Source organism: Mchenga conophoros, linkage group LG5 (genome assembly GCF_057382185.1).
Source record: "Mchenga conophoros isolate Kocher_MC1m ecotype Shallow Benthic linkage group LG5, M_conophoros_male_GT1.1, whole genome shotgun sequence".
In the NCBI taxonomy this organism is placed as follows: domain Eukaryota; kingdom Metazoa; phylum Chordata; class Actinopteri; order Cichliformes; family Cichlidae; genus Mchenga; species Mchenga conophoros.
Window position 1 is genome coordinate 15,599,724 of NC_140530.1, and position 25,420 is coordinate 15,625,143.

At 42.3% G+C, this 25,420-nt stretch overlaps 1 protein-coding gene across 8 annotated transcripts in view; it reads left to right on the plus strand.

Moving 5' to 3' along the window:
* The first annotated feature begins 1,790 nt into the window (after positions 1-1,790).
* LOC146574019 (calmodulin-binding transcription activator 1-like) overlaps positions 1,791-25,420 on the plus strand; it is a 55,541-nt gene continuing 31,911 nt past the window's right edge. For all 8 annotated transcript variants that reach the window (XM_085273560.1, XM_085273561.1, XM_085273559.1 and 5 more), the window contains exons 1-3: positions 1,791-1,935; positions 4,367-4,462; positions 9,500-9,603. In XM_085273560.1, the coding sequence (XP_085129686.1) occupies positions 1,911-1,935; positions 4,367-4,462; positions 9,500-9,603 (225 nt within the window). In that variant the 5' untranslated portion in view covers positions 1,791-1,910. The remainder of the gene's footprint in view (positions 1,936-4,366; positions 4,463-9,499; positions 9,604-25,420) is intronic.

Genomic DNA, 25,420 nt, shown 5'->3' on the forward strand with positions numbered 1-25,420 from the left:
ACCAGCCATTGCTTTACAAAAAAGGTGAAAAGTCTGAAATTTCTTAAGAAAAGTACGTCTGACATGGTCATTACACCGTCATTGCATGTGCATTACAATTTAAAGATCATAGTGAGGCTATAAACTCACAAAACCTCCACATGTGGAGTTTTTGTGGGGAAATAAAAGTTTTTTGTGAGTGTTTTATGTCTTTATGATCCAAACAACCTACCGGGATCTAACATTTGTTATTTTCTGTACATTTTCACTCTTGTATAATAACGCTGGCATCACACCAGGAACAATATAAATCTCTCATGAAAGAAAAAAACACATTGAGTTAATAATGACTTGATCACACTTTGCAAAGTTATCCAGTGGGCCAATTGGACCCTCTAGTGGGCCGCTTCCAGGCCCCAGGCCATATGTTTGACACCCCTGTTCTTCACCATAACACTGGACAAGTGCCAGTGATTACTCATGTATCCAGTACTCTTGAAGTACTATATATTTTTGGTTAAAAAGTAATATCATCTTTGGCTGAATAGAAAGTGCCATACTGTGTTGGTATGAACAGTGAGCTCCACCCTGACATAAATAACATAAATGCAACATTAAACATTTGCTTTCTTTCTTATTACACCGCTACACGTTTGTCGTTGTCGTTCACCATCTCTGAATTCCGCTGATCTCGAGTACCTAGTGTGTCTCTGCACCCCGAGGCTGCGCAAAGCACACGTAGCCGAGGACGAACCATTCAAAACCTCTGTTTTCCGTGAAGCGTGTCTGTGGAGAGGATTGTCTCTGTCAAACACAAGGCTTTGGTGCAAAGGCGATATTCTACCCCGAGGCACAGAGTGACAGTGTGGGCTGGAAACGAGAACATAATGATCCCAGTTAAGCCCTACTATTTAGAAAAGGATAGCATCGCATAAAACGGCAGAATTATAAATAGCCTGTCAGTGAGGATATTGTGATAGGCTCGTTATAAACTAAACTTTACGCAAAGATATCAGCAGCGACATTTCATCCCGCACGCTGAGCAGGAGGACGAGTATGGAGGAGGGCATGTTTTTTTTCCCTTCCACCCCACAAGTTTTCATCTGACCTGCCATGGCTCCCATTTAATAACATGGCTCAAAGAAAGCAGGTAGTGAGTGCACGCAGCTCTGTGTAGGCGCGTGTGGAGCTGTCCTTTCAGCACCGCGAGCTTCAGCACCACGGCGAATGACAGCACCCGGCAGCCCACGCGCGTCAAAAAACTCTCTTTCAGGCAGTTCTTTTCATTTAGATTCAAGAGGGGTTCATAATTTATGGCGAGACGCGACCTTACATCGCATTTTCTCAACAGTCCACTGGGTTTGCGTGTGAAGAAATGAGCGCGCGCTCGCTAGCGAGAGTTTCTGTGCGCGCGTAACGTATATGTGTGTAGGCCTGTTGTGCGCGTGCGAGTGTGTGTGTGCGCGTGTGTGTGTGAGGGAGAGAAGATGATGATGAGCATGATGATGATGCTGTGGGAGGCTGTCAAGGTGTCCTCGAATACAGACGTCGTTCAGTGACGTGAGAGGGGTAAGAGGGAGAGAGAGAGAGAGAAAGAGTGCGCGTGAACGGCGAGGAGGGGGCGTGGTCAAGGGGAACAAGCGGAGGGATGGTGAATTCCGCGAGTCACCATCACGGATCCCCGCTGTCAGTCCTCTCTGTTTGGACCAATAGCCGCGCTGAACGCGGCAGGCTCACCCTCCCCACCCCTTCTTCTCAGCCCCGCCCCCCTCCTTGAGCTGTCCTCGTTGTGCACGCGCGTGGTCCTCCCCCCCACCTCCCTCACCGGCACCACCACCATCACCACCCCCCCCTCCCACTACCACTAGGTCGAGTCGAGGAGGAGGAGGAAGAGGAGGAGGAGGAGGGATGAGGCGCGCGGCGGAGGGGAAATGGCTGCCGAAAACAAGCCGGAAGGTAAGAGAGAAATAACGGTTTTTATTTAAGGTGCCGGAGTCCCGCTCTTCGGGTTTCATGCGAGGCTAGGAAGGGACGGAGGGATAGAGGAGGGCAGAGATAGCGGCGGGGCTTTCCCTCTCCTTTAGCCCGTCCCGAAAACACCGAGGCTGGTGCTGAACCAGCGACTGTGTGGAGCACGGTTAACCGAAAGCAAATAAATAACAGGAGGAGAGTTGTCCTGTCGGTGGGCTCTGGCTGATTCGGGATACGGTAGTTTTTCACCGTCCGATGCTTGCCAGCGTTTCCCCCTCGAGTAGCTGGCTTATGAATGCTTTTTAAGCATTTAGCATTAAGGGGATGGAGGATGAGAGGAAAAGAGAAGAGTGGTTCACGCTGAAGGAATTCAGATGCTGCTCTGTGTGTGTGTGTGTGCGTGTGTGTGTGTCCGTGTCTCTCTTTAAGCATAAAGTAGACCACTGAATTGCTAATTTCTTTCCTGACAGGCACGCAACCTCCTCGACCAGCTGTGTATTTATTTAATCACAATCGGTGTGTGTTTCGGTGTGTGTGTGTGTGTTTTGTCCCTTCAGTGTTAATGTGTCCTTATGGTTGCTAAGGCGCTGAAGGTGAGAATTTGGCTGCATATAGGTTTGGGAGGGGTTGGTGTGTATGTGTGTCAGTTTTAGGTCATAATGATTCCAGCCCCCCCCCCCATTTGTGGTCGTTGTTTGTTTGTGTTTTTACTCCCTTAAGTAAACTCTTGAGGTCGTTATCATCTCTCACACACAGTCACCATTTCATTGAGACTACTATTTATTCATTCATGAATTATTTAAGGGTTGCAATGTTATCTCTGTGTCAACTTGTGAGTTCTTTACTCGTGGTGTTTGACATTTCTTTATAAATACCCCCTGGTTGTTACTCTGTTCACAGCGCCTCTTTCGTTTTGTGTCTTTAAAGCACTGCTGATGCCACGAAGGGTTAAATTTACAAAAGAGGGCAGCAAACTTAGCAGCAGACTGTGTTGTAAATGATCAATGGCTCTCTAAACGGGGTCTGTCCCCCTCAGGTGTCCCAAATTAATTTATAGTAGATCATAAAATTGTGTTGTTTCATTAAAAAGTGGATATATATATACACAGATGGGGGACCATTTATGCCAACAAAACAAGCATATTGTGTACATTACTCCCTCCCTTTGTGTTGGCCCAATATAAACCCTGATATGGCTATGACACATCCTGTCAATCTGTCATGAAACCAGTCATTTCTCTCAGTGTCTAATAGACAGTTCTTGCTGTTGCATACCTTTCATTATCAGCTTGCTCTGAAAAGTGATGTTACACCTAAACCATCTAAATTGTTTTTAGTTTTTGTGAGGCAGTCCTGAGAATATCTTCTCCCTCACCTCAAAAAGTTTGAGAACCCTTGCTACAGACACCACAGTTCCTTAGCAATTAAAATTAATTAATTAATTAATGGAAAACTCTTTTTTTTTGGGGGGGGGGGGGGGGGGGGTTAAATAATCAAAGCTGTAGTAAAATTGTCAGCGAGAGCTTTCAGCACTCTCTCCACTAGGGAGCAACACTGAGCAAGATTTCTCAAAGGGGCAATTTTTGGCAACACTTGAACTACCGTCATGCATTTCTGCAGTACATCGTGTGTACAGCACTTAAAGTCAGGCACGCATATACATACATCCATGCGTGCAAGCAAGCATGCAGAGTGTTGCCAAAGGCGAAAGGAAGGCCGTGGGTTGAGAGTCCCGTTGCGTGAAAAGACTAGAACTGTTGATGAGACAAAAGGCCCATGGGCAGATCAGCAGGCAGTGTACCACATAAATATTAAACCTTCCCCCCTGCCCATACTATACCCTACCTACTCACGCAAACAGATTCACAGTGTGTTGGAGTTTTATCCATTGCCCCTTCAGTGTTGCGTGTAGTCTGGGTATAATGATTTAAAAGTCTGAGCCTTGCTGAATGAAAGCCAAATGAATTGTGGCGACGAAGGCAGGAGACAGCCTTCCACTCTTCCCCCTGCCTGGTAGATGTGGATGGCACCAGTGGGCATCAGAACAACATCCACCATATAGCCTGGAAGACCATCTCCCTCTGTGCTGGTTGGTCTACTTTGTATCATAGCAACAGTGGTCAGGGAAACAGAGAAATGATGAGAGTGAAGAGAAACTAAAGCTGGGAACAAGTTAGTCACACACACAGAGGCAGTGTATCTTCTGTGGCCAATCGATCAGGGGACACGATGGATGCAAGTTAGTGGATCAGAAAATGGATCAGCCCACATGCATATCACTTGGAGTTTTGTTTCTGGGCTTTAGAGGAGAAAGATTGAGGTGAGGTGTACGACTGCCAAGGAAACCAAAGCCTGAAGTGTCTCCTAAATATGTCCCTGTTTTTTTTTTCTTCTTCTTCTTTTTCTCTTTTTGTAGGACTGAAGAAGATAAGAAATCCAGAGCGAATGGTCAGGATTGCTGTTGGCTACACTGGACACACCCCTCCCAAGAGTGACGACACTGAAGCCAACAGTAAGAGTCACACAAACACTCTTGGCGCAGTTTGTGTGTGCATGTCTGTCTGTGAGGGTGTTTAAGTGCCACCCGCACATTTGTCTGTAGCACAGGGTGACTCTGGGAGCAAGCATAAAAGCCTTCTGGCAGAATGATGCGATGCGGGAACTGAGGTCTCCTCCTCATCTGCCCTGTAACTGATCACTCTTACGCATACGCACAAACACACATACACACACTATCTCTATTTCTCTCTGCTGAGACGTCATTCCAATTCAGCCCTGTTACACATCATGTTTATTCATGCATGCCAGTACAGTATTAGTGGGCACACGCACACACTCCTGCACATAGCCATACAGAAGGCAGGGCTTACTTTGGCTGTCAGTAGTTTATTGTCACACCTAATCTGTACACATGGCATTATGTATCTATAATCCTCAATGGGCCTTGTTAAACTAGAAGTGAGATGGAGTGTGTAATCTGGGGTCGGTGCATGGCCGCGGATGTGTGTGAGTGTGTAGCAAGCATGTGTGCGATTGCTTTTGTCTGTTAGACAGACTATAAAGGCAATGATTGCTTTGATTGGCTATTGATTCCAGAGGACATGGAGCAAATGCATGTGTGTGCCTCTGTGTGCATGTGTGTTAGAGGGACAAATTGGAGGAAAATAAACAGATGCGAGGAGGAGCAGACGGACATTTAGTGAAGTGATGGCTAGCAGTGGAGGGGGTTAGGAGTGTGGTGGTTGTGGTGGTGGTGTTGGGGGGTATATTTAAACACCACCCACCCCAACAACAACCCTGTCCACCCCTTACTTCAACCCCTTATTCATTTCTGCACCAGACCATGCTGAACAGGGAATGAAAGCTGGACTGAATAGAATAGAATAGAATAGAATAGAATAGAGGGTTCTATTTCTGATGACTGTTTAATAAAAACCAAGGCTTCCCGAGCCTATCCCTGTCTCCTATCTGTTCTCACGTCCCAGCTGGAGGATTACTGGAGGAAAAGTTTATCAGCAGAATGATAAAATTAGCATGCACGCCCATCTCTCTATCTCCCCCCCCTCCGCCCCCTGCTCTCCCTCTTTTTCTCGTCTCTCCTCCCCTCTTCCTGCACTCTCACTCATCCCATGCCACCCCCACCCCCCAAACCATCTTCTCCGTGCCCTGGCTCTCCCTGCTGCCCTCCTCTCACCCTCCTCCCTGCCATCCCTCTATCTAGCTGCTGTGCAATGAGCCTTTCTTTCTGTCACATTAATTTCATCCCGAAAAGGGGGAAAATGTGAAAATTTCCCCTGACGCCTCCTAATATCAGTAGGGGGAGAGTTAAGAGTTGCATTTGGAGCGTTTTTCTCTCTCTTTACTGAGGAGAGTTTTATAATTAACTGACAGCCATCTCACAAGGGCATTGGCTTGTTTCTGTGTTAAATATGGAGATGACAGTTTTATGAGGTAAAATATTCATCAGTCGGAGGCCGCTCTTCTGTGTGATTCCAGTCTAAATGGTGGCATTTGATAGTGTACCCAAAGCAATGTTTCACTTTGGTCGAACATTTTCGGTCTTTAGCTCACATACCTCTATATGACTTAATGAGCCATCAGTTTCACATTAGCATTCAGGCATTGTCACTCTTTTGGACTCGTTTTTACTAGATTAGCAAGTGAGTGAGTGATCTGTGTACACCCAGAATTTGTGGCGTGCTGCTGAGGGACTCGCACGAAGCAATGCAGGTATTGAAAGTGTTTTATGATTTTAAATACAAATGTAAAGGCGAACAGCGTCGGATTTTCATATTTAGATGTGCATTCCTTGGGTCCCAGGATGCTTCATTTTCCTGGGTAGCCAGAAAACAAAAGACAAGTTTTTACCCCATGTCACACAATAGTATGGCTCCACCGAGAGTCATTTGGAGCAGATGGAAAGGACGATTGCAACAGCACTGAGGCTGAATCTTTTCAAAACAGGGACGCATTCTCTAGTTCAGGATTGTTAGAAATACAAGATACAACTCTTTGGGGTGTAAAAGCTCATCAGCTTTCAACAAATCTGCAAAGTTGGTCCTCCGTTCCTCGTTAGCAGGGAGAGTAAATGCGAGGACAGGTTAAGATGATGGTTGTGTCCATGAAGGTGTGCTTTGAAAGGGGTTTGGGCACCAAGGTCACTCGTTTAAAAAAAAAAAAGAAGAAGTCACTCTGGGACAAATACTGTGATGTGTGTTCTTTGATCAGCAGGCACTGCTGTATGTGTCTGTTTGTATGTATGAGCATGCATATGTGTATGCATGCGTGCGTGTTTGTGTGTGTATGCGTGCCTGCGCATGTGCAACGGGCTTGTTTGATGTGGTGGTTCTGGTACATTTCAAAGGCGAGGCTCTGATGAGAATTCTTCAGAACAGCAGAGGAAGGGAGGGGGTTATAGCCAGGAGGGGTGGGGTCTAAACGCTGATTGGCATTCATAGCAGAGAGGCTGGAGTGCTGCTAAAAAAGAAATTAGGCTTTAACTAAGCTGCACCATTCAGCTGTTTAACTAAGCTGCTGCACAGTTCAGCTGTTTGAAATTCTGTCTTCTCAGGCCTTCTATTAATAAATGCATAATTGATTAGGGGGAGCATACGTGCCTGAACACACTTCCTACTGACACAAACACACACACACACACATGCTCAGATAGCTACTTACACTCACACACACACTCACACACACACATATAGCCCCTTCCCCTGTCCTGCTACAGCAATTATTCTTCTTCTTTGCATCTTTGTGTTAGTTTGTTCCAGTCTCCCAAATTTCTTTTTTTTTCTTCATTAACAGCATCTTTCTGGCTCCTTGTCATCTTGCCTCTCTCTGTCTCCCATGCTGACCCTCCCACCTGACCTATCTGTCTTTTTTCTCTTGCTCTGTCATCTTCCCTCAGGTAGAGTATAATTCCTATCTTCCCAGGGGAGTCATGAATGGACGCCCTCTACTCAAATGCTTATCAATAACCTTTGAGTGCTTGCTCGCTTTGACTTCTGAGAAGCACACCCGTTGGGAACACACTCACAAACACATAACAGGGGGTCTGTCTTTGTGTGGACACACTGGTGAGGTGGTATTTTCCTGAGGCTGAGACTTGGTGGATTTTATTTTATTTATTTATTTATTTTTTTACCTTCCCTGCACCTATTCGGTATTTTGGTGATTCTCCGCGCACAGCAGTAGGAAGAGAAGCACAGTAGGGGTAGTTTCACTGGTAATTCAACACCAACAATCAGCTTTGCTGTCAAGTATGACTATATTTCTGCCGTGGCGATCTCATATAGCGCCCTCCACAACATTAATTATACTGTATACTGCATAAGGTATAACTGTCTGTGGCTCTCAGCCCTTTGGTTCCTCTGCTAATTACGTAAATGTTTGAAAACGAGCCACAATTATATTGTTATGTAAAAAAAAAAAAAGCAGAGCAATTTTCTAAAAAAAAAAAGCTTGGCCCTGTAGTTTTTAGAAAACATTAGTCAGGAGAAAACAGTGAACATTTGGAGGCTATTTTTGCTCAGAAAAACAATGTATGTGGGACTGACTCAAAATAAACTACAGTGTCTATTTTGAATTCAGTAAAGATTCATCAGCCTAACACAAATATAGCCTGATATTCACCTCGTTGACTGCCATCCGCCAATCAGCAAAGAAGGTAGCATCCATAATTCCTTTTAAAAAGGCACTTGGGTTTAGAAGCTTGTATTTCTGAATTTTCACTCATGTAAGGGTGGTGGATGATGAATAAATAAACACACAACAAAATTAACCTGCAATGTTTTTTTTGTCGAGAGTTTTTACACATTTTCTCAAAGAGGTTGTAACCAGAGGCGAAGAAATCTGGCTAGCATTTTAATAAAAATCAATTTTGGCACCTTTTAACTAGTATATCCCAGTTCATACAATCACAGAGTATAGTAAACTTGACTTCAAAACTTACTGTTTCAGTTTATTGATACTGTCACAATTTGGGGATATTAGTAATGAATATATTCAATATTGATAAGGTAGAATTTATTGTGAAATTAAAATAATACAGTGGTTTTATTGTAATGACTAGCTGTTGGTTAGTGAACCCTTCAGGGACCTATATGTGTCAAGTGTGATTGCTCCTGTCCTGACTGTAGGAGTTTGCAGACAGACAGACAGAGATTATGTGCACTATAGTAAAATAAGGTCTAAATTTCAATAGTGGGCATTTTGTTTATCTAGTGTTTAGTAACACTAGAAATACGGAGATTTCTATTGAACAGATTAACATAGACGCATTACCCTATGTGTATGTACATGGTCTGATCCTGCTTACTCGCGCGTCACTCTGCCTCCTGTACAAGAATATTAGTTAAATCACAGGGAGAGCTATTCTGGGTTCTCCACTTCATTACCAAACTGTGTGTGTAACACTGTGGGAAAAGCATTGCTTTTAATGGGGATAAGTAATGCCCCTGTGATTAGCTGTGATTGTTATCAACCCCAAATGCACTGATAATGTATGATAATGGATTCTTCTTTATCTAAATCTGTTTGTGGGTGGGCCCCAGGTGCATCTTCACTTGCGGTCCAAAAGTAACCCAGCCGCCACTCCCTCTGCAAGCTTAGCTATTGTTAACTTGATTACCTCGACTGGAGGACTTCTGTTCTCCTTTTCATGTGTAGCACTTTGAATCACACATAGATAATAAGCTATATTAAGGCCCAGTGACATAAAGATGATGTGGAAATATTAAACCCAACTTCATCGGTTTCTCATTCAGACTTCCTTGCAGACATCTCTTTCCACTGCTATGCCAAAAATATTCCTGATAAATCTCAAATATCCCACTCAAGTACAAGATGGACAGAACACATCTCTCACATCAAACCTTTAAAATTGTACTTATAATTTTAACTCATAATTTTCCTTTGCCATATCCAAGAATTCTGCTATTCTGCTCAAGGTGTCTTTGTGTCTAATGTGCAATTAGTCCTCTCTTTCTACTCGTCTGTCATTTATCCTGTTTAATCTTCTTCTTTTTTTTCTTCCCTACCTCAGATGAGCCCGGCCAGTTGAAGATTTACCTTCCTAAGAAGCTGCTAGAGTGTCTACCCAAATGTTCCTCTCTGCCCAAGGAGCGCCATCGCTGGAACACCAACGAGGTGAGAATGAGACACACTCAAGAGGGAAATATCTGTGACACAAAGATGAACAGTGTTTTTGTTTTTTTCCTGGCTGGTGACTCATCTCTAACTAATGTCACATTGAGAGATGAAGAGGAGGTAAACAAACACAATGGCAGCTTTTCATTATGGGATCCTAAAACTGTGACACTGGGAAGTAACAAAAAAAAAGCCCAAAAAACAACCATCAGCAACCTGAACTCACAGCGAAAATCTGACAGAGTATAGATTCCATTTGGCATGTTGCTGTCTGTTTTTCTTTGTAACCCAAAACCATTCTGGGGTAGGGCATAGGAAACAGCGGATTTGAGGTCTGAAACAATAAGGCTTATAGGCTGAAAAAACAAGGAATGAGGGTACAGATATGATTGTTTCTAGTGCTGCGTTTTACTAGGTTCAAAGAAGGTCTGGTCAGTAAGATACATTTTTTGCTATGGAACCAGAGAAAGTTGATAAAACTGTTGTATGTTTTTGGCTCCAAAGCAAACACAGCTACCATTCATTCATAAAGAGCAGAGATCGCTTTGCTCTAGGCCAAAATTAGCATCATCTTTGCTGTGTGAACAATAGATAACTTAGCCAAGAATGTAAAATTGGGTCAAGTTAGGTTCGGGACAGCTATTTACTTAGGGCCAAGGATAACCCTGAGATGAACATTTTGGGCGTGCGAAAAGCTTTTCAGAGTTGCATGTTGTTTCCAGACTTAAGCTGTTAGCTTAGAAAAGTGTCTGATGGGTGGAAATGGTTGCAGGCATTTATCGTCAATACCTCCTTGTTTATGCATCGCACAGCCCCTCCACTGGTGGTTTCCTCCATCCATTGTGATGTGGTTGGCCTCTGCTGAGACATTTTCTCCATGTGCAGACTGTGCACTCCATTATGGATGTGTGTTTGTGTTATTGATTACCAAGTCCAGCATTATTATGCAATGCAAAGCTGATTTGGCCTGTGGTTTTTCTCTCAGGAAAGTCATTACATTTTTCATGCAATCCATCTCAATGAAGGTCATAGTTAAGCACGGTGCCTACTGAACAGTGTGTTTGTATGAATAAGCAGTGTGCATGTGCGGTGTGTGTGTGTTTGCGGTGTGTTTCAGAGCAACGTGACTGCTACCGGTTAGGGACTTCCACACATCAGCCAACCACAAGCAATTGTGGACAATGCTCTGAATTAGACGAGCACACCTTGTTTCTGCCCCTTTTCCTGGCCTTACTCCCTTCTTGTCTCCCTAAGTCTCCCTTCCAACTCTTCTCTCTCCATCTCTTTCTGTCTCTACACCCCCAGTACCACTGCCCCCCCTCCACACACACACCACTCCCCATGCCTCTCTCTCCCTCTCTGATGAGGAGGTGCAGGCTCAGTTCAGGGGGAGGTTGGTTGTCCCTCAGCGGATTTCTTCAAAGCTCCTCTTCCACCCAGGCATAAAGTTTTCCGCATACTTAAACAGTCCATTGTGTCTGCTGCTCCTCTTGCTTAGTGCTTTCTTAGTGGGAGACATGTGTATGCTCACTGTGCGTTTAGTGCATGTATGTATTTCAGCCTGTGCATCCGGCGCAAGGAACCCTAGATTATTGCCATTGATTATTTTGAAGCTGCTGCGACAAAAGAATTGATTTTTTCCCCTGTCTGTTGACTTTTTTTTAATCTGTCTGAATTGCAGACATTCAAAGAAATCTACCAGTTTTTGTCATCAGCGTATAGGATATTAAATTAGCATTGTCCTGAAATTTTATCTGCGTGTACTGTTGAATGTCCACAATAGATTGTAATGCAAAACATTTTTAGATGCGGGGTTTCTGGACCAATCAGCTGTCAAGCCAGCTGTTAAATTTGGAGATTTTATTTACTTGGGCACATCTCTTCAATATTTGTATGCATGTGTGTGTGTAATTATTTACTGTGTAGATCCATTTGTGTGTGTTTCTATATAATTCTTTGTTTCCATATGTCTGTACATAAGCAAATCAAGAATTGGCTTTGGGTGTCCTCATCGTCAATGGCTTTTGGGTTTTTACATGCTGTTTATAAAAGCCATGCAGAATCAGGATTATCCTTAGTTTGTGTGTGTGTGTGTGTGTGTGCGTGTGTGTGTGTGTGAGGCTACGAAAAACGAGCGTGATAGATAAAGAGATTAAGACTTCGTTTGAGCGAGAATGCCTCTTATTAAGTCAGATTCAATCTTTACATGTCTTCATCTGATATGTCCTTAGTCTCACCTTTTTCTTGGCATGTGCATCACTTTGCAAGTGTGTGTGTGTGTGTGTGTGTGTGTGTGTGTGTGTGTGTGTGTGTGTGTGTGTGTGGCTGTGTGTGCATGTGCGTTTGTTTCCCTGTGTGCAAAAGGATCTCTGTTTTGTCACGCATGGCTCCCCCTGACACCTTGGTCTCCCACAAGCACTGAGCTGTGACCCCATACATTTTTTACCCAGGCCGTTCCTCCTGCTCTCTGTCCTTTCCTCTCTTCCTTCCCTTTCCTCTCTCTCTCTCTCGCTCTCTCTCCCTCTTTTGTGTATCTACTGATGTGTGAAATTATTCTGGGATGGAGGGATGGATTCCTCCCTGAAGGGCTGAGCGGAGGCGTGAGCCTTTTGTTCAATAATAGATTGGGGGTGTATGTGTATCTGTCCATGGTAATAGACTATGGACTAGTTTTAGATAACAAACCACACTCAGGTGGGCAGACTGATGGTGAAGCCTGTGTTATCTATCCATCTGGAATTACTCGTTGTTTGGTTTCAGCAAATTCTTCGGAGCACCACCACGAGGAGGCTATCAAACTTTTGAAATGTAGACAAAGACCAACTTTAGAGTTTCATCGTGTGACTCAAGCTCATGAAAAGATATGATTACTCTTGTGGGGACCCTTGACATCCTGGCTCGTATATTAAGAAGCCAGACTGAGATGAATACTAAGTTAAAAAATTCTTTTTAAAGCTCCAGTTCAATATGAGACATGCACACACACGCTGTGCAAATGTGCATGTCATTGTGTGGTCTAATGTGCATTTTAAAGGCTTCTACTTCAGAGCTTCTCCCCCACTATAATTCAAATGATGCAACTGTCAAATGTGTTGGTACAGACTTCAGTGCATCACACAGATGACAGTTGCCTGTGCCACAACGCGTCTGCATGTGACTCTGCTCCACATGTCGCTCGACTGTACGAGTGGGGGGAAAAAGCAAATGTGAGAGCGGTACTATTTTGTCCTTAATGATATGAAACAAAATGCTCTGAAACAGGCAGTGTTTTTGCCGTAATGCGCTGTTCTCATCGTGCAGAGATGTGTACGTAGCTGTGTGGTGTGATGAGAGGCTCATTACCGGCGCTCACACGCCCGTTGTCTGGTTGTGTTGCTGCATGACAATAACGTGATAAGAAGTGGATCAAAAATCATATATGTTCCACACCATCATCTGCCTCCTGTGTGTGGGTGTGTATCTCTTTTTGTGCATAGTTGTTCTCATGGTAACCGATTGTGCATGAGTGTGTGAATGTGTGCGTGTGTATGTGTGTGTGTGTGTGTGTGTGTGTGTGCACGCACGCATTTATATTTGTGTTAATTATATGATTGATGATGCATGTGCACCATTCATGATTTTGCGGCACACTTAAGGTGATAGGAGAGGGATTGCAAGTGGTATCAATGAGTTGCCGATCATGTCAACCAGACATGATAATTAAAAAAAATAATAGCAACAACAATAATAATAGGTAAAGAGCAGACATCTCAGGGAAAACTGTCAGTAACCCACTCACACGTGCGTGCTGTAGTGCCTCAGCTTATGGGAGCTACAATTTCTAGACCAAACAAAGCTTGGGTTGCTGGTGTGTGAGTACGTGTGCATGTTTAATTTATTATTAATGCCATTACTGTTGTTTGTGAGCCATTAAACAGATACATTGGATTAAATATGCACATACACAGCACTCCGCTGTTTGTGGAGATATTTCCTGTTTTTCCAATGTGGCTAAAACATCAGGCAGGAATGTCTGAAAAACAAGTTACACTTGGGGGAGATTGGCAGTTGTCAGTTACTAGACGATGAATCCATTATGGAAACCCTGAGTGATTATTGCAGGCCTCTCTGTTCCATTCAGACTGTGGTGTAGGGAAATAGGTGTTGTGAGTATTACAGCTGTTCATCCCTGCATTCATATTTGTGAATGTGTTGGAATGGTTAGATAAAATTAATTTAAATGTTTGAATAAGCACCAAGTAGATCTAATATTTTAATTTGTTACATGCTGTGTGAAAAAGTACAAGAAAAAACAGATTTTCATAGTGGAATATTTGCATAAAGATTTGCAGTCATACAGTGCTCTTGTGGGTGGAAAAAAAATTCACACAGAACTAAAATTTTACAGCTAAACCTAGAGTAAAATCCAAAAGTCCAAATTAAATATTCAAGCACTAATTTTGCATTAATTGGGAAGATCATATAGTCAAAATCAGCAGCTGTCCTAACAGATAAGTTGATTACACAGAGCCGCCTGAGCTCTTTACCATCCCTTCAGTTATTCCTGCAAGCTGCTTTGCAACCCACATTCACCCCAGCTCCTTCTTTTTGTGTCTGAACTGTCTGACCTCCCCACCCCACAGACCTATTCCACTAAATAAAAATTACTGCAGATGGCTACAATAGTCTTTATTTAACTAGAACGGTCCCAAGTGGCTGAAAGGTTATAGTTTCAGCTGAAGCTTGATTGGATCAGTCGGAGGCATGGTTATTACATCATTAGCCTTATATGAGCAGGCACATACCGACCTCCCACCAGGGAGACAGGCGGTGTAGGGAAATATCCTTGAAAACACTTTTACAGTTCAGAAATATATATCCTATCAGCACATCATTTCACAGTGAGTTTCCCCTTTGTATGCACAATTTAAACATCACAATTTCGATGGTTTGGGCTCTTTCACTCCATGTTACTCTGACTTGGAGCTTTGGGTGTCTGAATAAATTCCCCCCAAACTGTCATACATAGTAGTAGAGCTGAAATATTTGTCAATATGTTTTTTAATTAAATATTTTAATTTAAAATATGTAAATGTACGCATTTTTACTTTTCATTTAGGCGAGTACCACTCTGAGGATTTTGAACCAATAATTGACCCATTTTGTTGTTATGTAACCATCTCCAGGCCTCAGTGTCATCGTTGTCTGGCAACAAAAAAACAAAAACGATCATCCATCCATTATTCCATCTATCAATTTCTTCCATTTATCCAATTCCTGGTAGAGGTGGCTCTGGAGCCAATCCCAGCAGATCCATTCTAGCACACTTATTTTTTCCAGTGGGGGTACTCCAGCTGTTCAGTCATACAAGCCACTGGGGTGGACAGTAAAATACAAAATAGTTTAATTCACTATAACAAAAAAAGATACTGATTTTCTGTTAGCCTGTCATCTTGTTTTCTATCCAGGAACAGCTGATGGGAATTATCCTGAACCTTTTGTATAAATCTGGCACGCTTGCATTATATATTATGGTGATATTGACTGATACTTTGTTATTAATTAATTAATGCAGCTATTAAATATACAAGTAGTAGTTTAGTCACTATTTAACTTTTTAAACTATTTATAATTGAAATCGTTCCATGTCAGTGTTGGAGCTTATCAGAATGATTTAATGTTGATTCTCTCCCCTCCAGAGAAATGTGTTCTTCTGACAGCTGCACCCACACAATACCACACATGTGTAACTCCAAACCTTTTTAAAAAAAATCAGGGACTATTTGTGCAAATCTTAGTCATTTGTTTTGAATTGTCAGGCACTGTTACAGGCACAGTCCTCAAAACAAAAAGCCCAAACTATTCTTTTTCATTTTCAGATTTGGTGATGCGCAGCTACAGTCCTTTTGACCCCATTTTCTTTCCAAAGTTGTGCCCTTGATTTTTGACATTGATGTGCAAACTGCCAAAGTGCAACACAACCTGGCACAGGTCGTGAAAGGCTCAAACTCCTCCTTTCCTCCTTTTGGCCGTGTCAGTACATAGACAGAAGTATAAGGGTTTTGGAAACTTATAGAAAGTTTTATTTTTAAACAAAATGGGTGTGCTGCCTAAGTATTTGTTAGATAACATGTTGGTGAGAAACTTTATCCGTGTCAGTGTGTGTGTGTGTCCCAGAGCCTGCCTATGGCTGTAACCTCTCCAGTTGACATTGAGCTCTGTGCTGTTGCCGTTTACCAGAGTAAAGCATAGTTTAATGAGGGGGCAAAGAAGCCAGTACACACACTCACACATGCACACTCATGCATGCTACATACGTCTACACTCGCAGACATGCACACGCAGGACCAGAGGGGTGTTTCACAGCTCCTTGTGTTTGATTCCCATTCTTTTATTTTTAATCATTCCTCTGTCTTTTGGGTTGAGAAATATTTTATGTTTGGAGAGCGCCAAGTTATAATCACTAATTAGTCCTCCAGGCTCTCTCGCTTCATCCCCCCAACCCCCACCCCACCACCCTGCTTTCTTCCCATCTCTCTCTGAGCCAAGCATAGCCCAATTACACCCAGCGTCACTTTGTGTCTGCTGTGACTTCCATTTTCCACTTCCATACTGTCCTGCTGACCCGACCGGAAAAATTAACCAAAATGTAAAGAAACACAAAGAAGTAATTGCATCCATTCTACTCAAAGATTAATATCCCTGTTGATAAATGTAATTATTCAGCAAGCTTTTGCAAACAGGGACGTGCATGGTAAATTCTGCAAGTTTTAGCCATGCTGGTATTTTAGCCCGCACAAGTTCACAAGAAGACGAGATTAACTGGGTTTTACAGGTCAGGTGTCTGTGGTTGGAGTTAGAACTGTCCCTCCTTTCCTCTTTACATTGTGTGCTGGGAGTGATGGAGTGTAAGGTGGCCAGTGAGTGTGTGGAATTGGTTTTGTGGTGGTGGTTTTGGACTATTTCCCTAAAGAAGAATAAGGGTAGTTTCATTATTCATCATTTTCATTATTGGCATTTAAATATTCAGTTAATTCATAAAAACGATCATCTGTCAGTCACTTTCGAGTCATTTGGGTTTAAGAAAAAAAAATCACTTCCAATCAGTAACTCAATGGTGTGAATTGGGGAAAACTCAAACTGGAACCTTTTGTCAGCAAAACCGCCTATTTACAGGTATTAGAAAGCCAAATTTGATTATCTGAGGATACATTCATTAATCGGGAAGCAGAGCTACAGCAAAACTTGGGAGTAAAGCAAGAGCAAAAAAAAGGGGACTTCAGTCAGAAATGGAATATCTTCCATTAATGTGCCAACAACAAGCTTTTTTAAATTAGAAAACAGAAGTTAGGTATCATAATTTGATGACACCTGAAGCTTCCTGACAGGACCACAGCAGCTAATCTAGTGAACTTTTTGATGACAGTTGTGATCCTAGATGCATGGATATGGTAATGGAAGGACTGCCAACACTAGATACAGACAGAAAACTTCGACTGAGACACCCCTTTCTTTTGACAAGTTGTCTACTGCCGTCCAGCAGCTTACATGTGGCTGAGCATCAGAAATCGATGGACTCCCTGCAGAGTCCTATAAACTGTTTTGGTTTGTGTTGGGAAAAGATTTGTATAAACATTTTAGAGACTTATTAGATTCTGCAACAATGCTGCTCAGCTGCTTCAGAGCAATTTTGCCAACATTTACAAAAAAAGAGAGAGATCTAGGTTTGCTTAGAAACTTTAGTCCAGTGTTTCTCCTTTGCATAGATTATAAAATAATTACAAAATGTCTCTCAAATAGACTGAAGGACTGTTTGATACTTTGGTTTCTGTTATCAATAACAATCAGTCATATTACATTCTTGAAAGCACAAAAATAGACAATCTGTTTTTGAGTCATGAAATGACCTATCAAAATGTCAGGGTCTGGATGTACGCCTTTTTTCTATAAATCAAGAAAATCCTTTTGACATAGTGGATCATTTTTATTTGTTTAGGATGCTTGAAGCTTTTAGGTTTGGAATAAAAAGTATTTCATGAATTAAGTTTCCCTATTCAAATGTGTCTGTTTTGCTGAAGATACGAGGGGGACTCAGCAGACCAGTCCCTGTACAGAGAGGCATTAGGCTAATGTCTGCTATGTTGTATGCTCTCACCATTGAGCCCCTCTTGAACCAATTAAGACAGGATCTCACCGGGTTAAACTTTGATGCAGATGCCAGTTAGTTTGTCTGCTAGTCAAAAATGATGCTCACATATTGGAACAAAAGTTACCACTGTGTAAGTGTGTATCCTCTGTGAGAGTTAACTGGCAAAAGTGTGAAGGTTTACTGTTAGGAGAGTGGAAAAGCAAACAAGCAGCCATTACTTCCAGCTGGGCTGCAGTGGAGCAGACAGGGGATGAAATGCCTTGGGGTTTTTCTTGGCAATGATGATTTGCAGAGGAAAAACTGGGAGGGTGTAGTGGAGAAAATTAGTGCCCGATTGTTTAAATGAATGCGGGCCCAGTCACAGCTGTCTTATAGCCCCCTATAGGACAGCGGTGACCGGTTGTGAATAATCTTCTTGAGCCTTCAAATGCACTGGTGCAGGACATTCAGAAGAGACTGATTAACTTAACTTAACTTACCAGTATGGACATATTAGGAACTTCATCATTCTACCTCTGTGCTAAAGACATGCTAAAGACCACTGGCTTAAGAGTGCTCAAAAGTAAGATAAGATAAGATAAGATAACCTTTATTAGTCCCACACGTGGGAAATTTGTTTTGTCACAGCAGGAAGTGGACAGTGCAAAAGTTATGACGCAAAAATTAGAATACAATAAGAATAAATACAGTACACAGCTGTACAGAATAGAATAAAATAATATACTATATACAGTAGAATAAAATAGAATAAAAATATACAATAAGATAAAAATAGAATACGAATGCTATATACAACTGAGTAAAAATACAACGATGCCAGAAAAGATTATTGCACTTAGTGTTATTGCACATGTGTGGATGTGTGTGTTTGTTCAGTTAAAGTCTTTGTTGTGGAGTCTGACAGCAGTGGGGAGGAAAGACCTGCGAAATCTCTCCGTCCCACACCGTGGGTGCCGCAGTCTCCCACTGAAGGAGCTGCTCAGTGCTGTCACAGTCTGCTGCATGGGGTGGGAGACGTTGTCCAACAGGGATGACAGCTTAGCCGCCATTCTCCTGTCACTCACCACCTCCACTGGGTCCAGAGGGCATCCTAGAACAGAGCTGGCCCTTCGGATCACCCTGTTCAGTCTCTTCCTGTCCCCAGCAGAGATGCTGCCGCCCCAGCAGACCACACCATAAAAGATAGCAGAAGCCACCACAGAGTCATAGAAGGTCTTCAGGAGTGGGCCCTCCACCCCAAACGACCTGAGTCTCCGCAGCAGGTACAGCCTGCTCTGCCCTTTCCTGTAGAGGGCGTCTGAGTTATGAGTCCAGTCCAGTCTGTTGTTCAGATGAACACCAAGGTACCTGTAGCTGTCCACAGCCTCAATGTCCATACCCTGGATGTTCAGTGGTTGCAGTGGAGAATGCTTGTGCCTGCGGAAGTCTACCACCAGTTCCTTGGTTTTACTGGCATTGATCTGGAGGTAGTTCAGCTGGCACCAGTCCACAAAGTCTTGAGTCAGTCCTCTGTACTCCTTGTCGTCCCCATCAGTGATGAGGCCGACTATTGCAGAGTCATCAGAGAACTTCTGCAGGAAGCACTGGGTGGAATTGTGGGAGAAGTCTGCAGTGTAGATGGTGAAGAGGAACGGAGCCAGAACCGTTCCCTGTGGGGCCCCCGTACTGCAGACGTATATGGGAACATGAGGGAAGAGCCTCTGTTCTGTAGCCCACTTACTCAGTTTCCGGATGCTTAACTCTGCTGGCATACAAAGAATCCTTACAACAGCTGGCCTGACAAAGTTCGAAGGGTTGAGATCAGGAGAGCAGTGTAAAACTGTTGCCATCAGCTCTTAAACTGGTTTTGTGCTTTGCCCTTCCTGGTCTCCATGAGCATTATTTGTAGGCTCCGCAGAAGCGCAGCCATTGGTTTGAACTCCTTTGCCATCAACGCTGTAGTAGAGCAACATGAAGAAGACGTGGCTCTTGTATCTTTTGAAACACTGCAGCTCACTGATCTTCCTAAAGCCTCAAAGATATATGTATTTCCTGTATGCTGCGAGTATGAAAGCTCTCAACGGAGCTTCATTACTTCTTGTTCTAGTTTTCTTCTCCTATAGGCAGCTGGACAAACCTATAAAGAAGCACAGTGCGGTTCTCCAGTGGAGAGTGGCACATGGGGGCTGGGGCCACAAACAGATATGTGGCACATATAGACCACATAACAGGAGACCCTGCAAATTCTGTGGGTAACCTGTCCTAGGCTAGTTCCTCTGGCTGCGTTCGGACAGGTGAGGGACGACAACATTCTCATTTGTAAACCCAGACAGATAGTGCAGCATAGTGGAGACATATCTAGTCAGTTTTCTTATAGGTCAGGCAAAAACTGGGATTGTGTTAACCAGGAGGAATAAAATGAAAGGAACAGGGTCTGCAGATGTTAAACTTCAAAAGTCTGGTGTCTGCTCGTATCAGAATAGAGTTCACCTACTATGAAATGGTTGCAGACTTGGATCATTTCATCTCTTTTTAGGGGGGGTGAAGGAAATGTTCTGTACACAGTGAATAATGAATTGCGTGGTCTCAGTTTCTTGGGTAATGGTTTACTGTGGGGTAGGGTAAGATTGTGAAAATGTGCAGTTATATTGTGTTTTTCTTTGTATGACTGTAAATAAGGAATTGATTCATTAAAGGCTTTGTTAAAAGTCAAAGGTCTCCTCTGCTCTCTTCTCTTTTCCTCTCTTCTTCTCTCCTCTCCTCTCCTCCTACCCATCTGGAAGCCCCACATTTTCCTCCTGTTCTATTTTCTCCATGTTGCACAGACCCACTATTTATCTTGCCCACTATAATTTGACACAAAATATTGTTAACTGGAGACACAGAAATATATTAAACAGTGGGAATGTGCGACTGTGAGTGTGGGGGTGTTGTGTATGTGCCCGAGTGCATTTGTGTGTGCTTCTGTGTGTGCTTCTGTGTGTGTGTGTGTGTGTGTGTGTGTGTGTGTGTGTGTGTGCGCCTTTGAGTTTTAACTTCCTGTTAGATTCCAAACCCGACCAAGTACTGAATGACCCAGAGTGTCTGCTGTAATAAGAAGCTGGGCTGTGCAGTGGAGACAATATTTTTTGTATCTTTAAATGTCCCCACATAAAACCTCTGTAATATCTGATTCTTGTGTAAATTAGATTGAATTCATTGGAGACAGATAAAGCATATAAATGTGTATGTGTGTTCATGTGCGTGCACAGACAGCTGGTCCTTCTGCTCCTATTTTGAGAACTGCATCTGTAGAGTTTTGTCTAGATAACTTTATTTAACTTTCATAACTATGTGCTTTGCTGGGCCTTTAGAAGTCAAATACTGCATATGTTAACAACAATTTGCCTTTTGTATATTGCCAAATAACTGTGACTTACACATGACATTAGAGTACAAATTAGGAACAACAAGTGTTGGAAGGCTTTCTTTTGTACAGAGCTTTTTCTTAAGCATCTTCTCTTCTTGACTTAGTAGCTGAAGCTTAGGGACTTGTAGAGAATATGCCTGGTTCAGGATTTCTGAAGTCAATGCATATTTCATACTCTCTGCTCATGTTTACAAAGGTAGGTTTCAGTCTAACATACTCTTAGCTTTGATGTAAATAGTGCTGCAAAGTCCAACAACGCATAAATAATAAAACAAATAAATAAATCATATAAAGATATGTGTAAATCTTGTACACTTTTTTATTCGATGTATGGGTGTAGAGTCATATCTATATGGTCTGCTGATCTGAAACACAGCTTACTTTTACTCATGCCCAACCAGGTTGCAGTCTCCAGTTCCAAAGTATTTAGCAATATTGTTTGTAAATTCATATGACAAATATACACTGAGCATATCGATGAACATCTGGGTCTGCATGAGTGTAACTTGAGTCATCAGAGAGGTTCTTATATTGACATTTCACACTGCTTTATCACTGATAAAGGATTATGGAGTTGTCTACTCAGCAGTATGAAGTGAATCTATGAAGTGAATTGGATTGAGATTTGGTGACTGTGGAGGCCATTTGAGTGCGGTAAACTCATTGTCATGTACAAGAAACCATTTTCAGTTGATCTGAGCTTTTCGACATGGCGCGTTATTCTGCTCGAAGCAGCCATCAAAAGATGGATACATAAAGGTGTTCATAAAGGGATGCACATAGTCAGCAGCAGTACTCAGGCAGGTTGTCGCATTGCTCGGTACTAAAGGACCCAAAGTGTGCTGAGAAAATATCTCATACCATTACACTACCAGCAGCAGCCTGAACTGTTGATACAGTGCAGGGTGGTACCAGGTGTGGTCTTCTGCTGCTGTAGGCCATCTGCTTCAAGGCTCAATGTGTTGTGCCTTCAGAGATACTCTTCTGCATATCTTGATTGCAAACAGTGTCTATTTGAGTTACTTTTGCCTTCCTATCAGTTCAAAGCTTTTTGCCGATTCTCCTCTGACCTCTGTCATCAGCAAGACATTTTTGCTTGCTGGATATTTCCTCTTTTTTGGGCCATTCTCTGTAAGAAATATTTATTTAGTTATGTATTTATTTATTTTATTTAGAAAGAGGTGCAATACATATTAATGAACATTTTAACTAATGTAAATATGCCAGATTATAGCCTTGGGCTGGTTTCAATCTGCAGACCCTCTGGCAGGTTGGTGTTACACACAAGTTAGGAAAAACATACAGAGACACTATTTATAGATCATGTGACAAGGACAAAAACCGTGCTCACATTATATTAGAACAAACAATTACAAGAAGAGTGGACAAAAGAGGACAGTATAGATAACAATAACGGAAACACATCAGTTATATTGCACAAACCCCAGTGTTACACATGCCCTGACTGTCTTGATATTGCACTGACGCATTACACTAATAGTTATTTCCCTTTTTGTAATACACTAACTCTTTTTCATGTCCAATATAAAGCATGATTAATTAAACATGATCACGTGTTTGTGTGTCCCTCAGTCACCCTTTTAAGTGACTCTTAAAGGGAGATTTGTACTTTCCCTCACTGACAGTGGAAGACTATTCCAGAAGCTCACTCCCTGATATGACAGAGCATTCTGTGAAAAGGTGGTGCCTCTAAATGCCTCTATCTAAATAGAGATAGTTGCATGGGAAAATCCCAATAGGACAGCGGTTTCAGAAATACTCAGACCATTCTAAATTAAGTCACTCTTCTTTTCCTCTCTGATGCTCATTTTGAACTGCATGTGATCATCTTGACTATGTCTACATGCCTAAATACTAGGGGTGCAACGATACACAAAATTCACGGTTCGGTTCGATACTTTGGTGTCACGGTTCGATATTTTTTCGATACAAAAAAATGTTCATGCATTTTTAATTTGTCATTTATTAAAATTATATAAAATTATTAAAATTATAAATTATATATTTTAACTCAAAAGTACAGTTTTTAAATTTAACCCTAACCCTTGTGCGTGTTTTTTATTTTGACAGCGAATGCGCACCTGCGGACCACTTATGTGCAGCCCTGGTTATTTAGCTCGTCATATTGCAGCCACAGAAATTCTTTTGTCCATGAAACCATAAAGCTGCACTTTCTTTTTGCCTTATAGTCTGATTTGTCATAACTTCTCCGTTTTGTGGTAAGCTTTTCTTTGGCTGTCACTTCTTCACCCCGACCTGTCTTATTTGGCTCAGCAGAACTGAAATGCTTTTACACACGCACTCACATAAGCTCAGCGATTCTCTGCGCGATCAACCTCTCACATGTTTAAGCTTGCTGTGGGAGATTTCACTTGTCATGTTTGCATAGTAAGCTAACGATTGATAAGACGATGTCAGAGGAATTGGTGCACAAATTATCATCACTCACAGATCAGTGCTGTCGCTCTCTATACACAGTTCGCACGATTGCAAAGTGAAAGCAAAAAAACAAGCGCAAATTCAAACGCGACTTCAATATGTCACATATTGACAGTGGATCACCGATGCCAATGACATAATTACCCAGCTACATTTCTGAAAGAATGCAAAAGCATTGACATATATTTTTCCTTCCTACAATAGCCCGACGGGCAGGGAAGAGATAGATTTTGGTAGCCCGACTGAAAAAATCGCTAGCTCCGGGACGCCGGGCTAGCGATATTGCAAGCCCTGTATCTGATTGAGGAATCACTCATCTTTGGAAAAGAGAGTTTATTACAGAGAAATGGCTCTTTCCAAAATAAAAGCTATACTATCCGCTTCTTCTGGGCTATATTCTCAGCAGCATAAGGAGAATCATGTGCTAACAGCTGTCTAAATGACTCGGCTAAAGTTAGTAGCATGCTTGCTTTTTTTTGTCTGCTTCCACTTGTCTTTGCACTAGGATGATGTCGGCGTAAATGTGCAGTCATATTCGTTGTGTTCCCACTAGTGCTTTCAGGTTAATCTTGTTGAAATGACCTTAACGCCACAACACGGCAAATCTCCGTTAACGAGCTACCGCCGATCGCTCCGTGCATGGGGCTAGACGGCCAACACGTTAACGAGCTAACTGCGCTAACACACTAGTTCACACCAATGTAATTGAGCATTGCATGGCACATCCAACATACTGTTTTACTTTAGTCCATGACTCGCTTACCTTCAGGGTCATACGTCACATGAAAACCAAAATAATTCCAAACGCCAGATCTGAATGAGGTTCAATTTGCCTGTTGCAAGGAGAGCTTAACTTCTGTCTCGCTAGCTTGCCCTGCGCTCTTCCTTCTGACTATGCTGTCTGTGTTGAGCGCTCAGTGGATCTGCGCTCGACAGTGCAGCCTAGGCGGAGTAGTCGAACACAGATTCACTGAGCGCTCAACACAGACAGCATCGTCAGAAGGAAAGTTGATAAAATAAATTACAAATGTTGTATTGTTCGATACATATGCGTACCGAACCGAAAGCACTGTATCGAACGGTTCAATATCGATACGAATATCGTTGCACCCCTACTAAATACACAGACAGCTGATGAAATATTTGTGTTAGCGAGCTGTTGAACAGGTGTACCTGACCAAGTGGCCTATGAGTACATATATTTATAACCTATTAATGGTAACCTAGTCTTTAATTTTATTCCTCTAGACATGATTGGAGTGTTTATGGTTTTTATTTCTGCGTCTGTCTGTCTACAAATTTGCAGTTTCTGGCATGATGCTAATTTGGTCTCTACAAATTCTTTTCTCGCTGCATTCTTGGAAAGACACAGATTATGGTTGTGCCTGTCTTTTTTTAATACATCACCGAATATTTATTTTTCTGGAGTGAAGAGACCTCAATTTACTTTCCAGTTTGTTGTCTATTCCATCAAAGTTGCCTCAGTTAATTTTGTACATGGCACTATTAACTGCCTCTGTTGTAGCTAATCCAAGATGAATAGAATTGTCAATAAAAACATCCCAGCTCAAATATTTTTTACTAACGCAATCAAAGTTCATACGTATTTGCAAAGGGGATGCAAATTTATCCGACCACATTTGTTTTTGCTGCGTAAAGTTGCTGTGGGGTTAAATTGTCAGTTTTGTTAATGTGATATCGCACTGGATCTAAGTGTGTTGGCCTCATAAGCTTCCATCATCTAATGGCCACTTGGAGTCCGTAGGTTTATTTCTAATTAAAACTGGTAAGATCATGTCGTTGTTAAATTGCATTTCCAGGGTTAGATCAACTGCATTCGC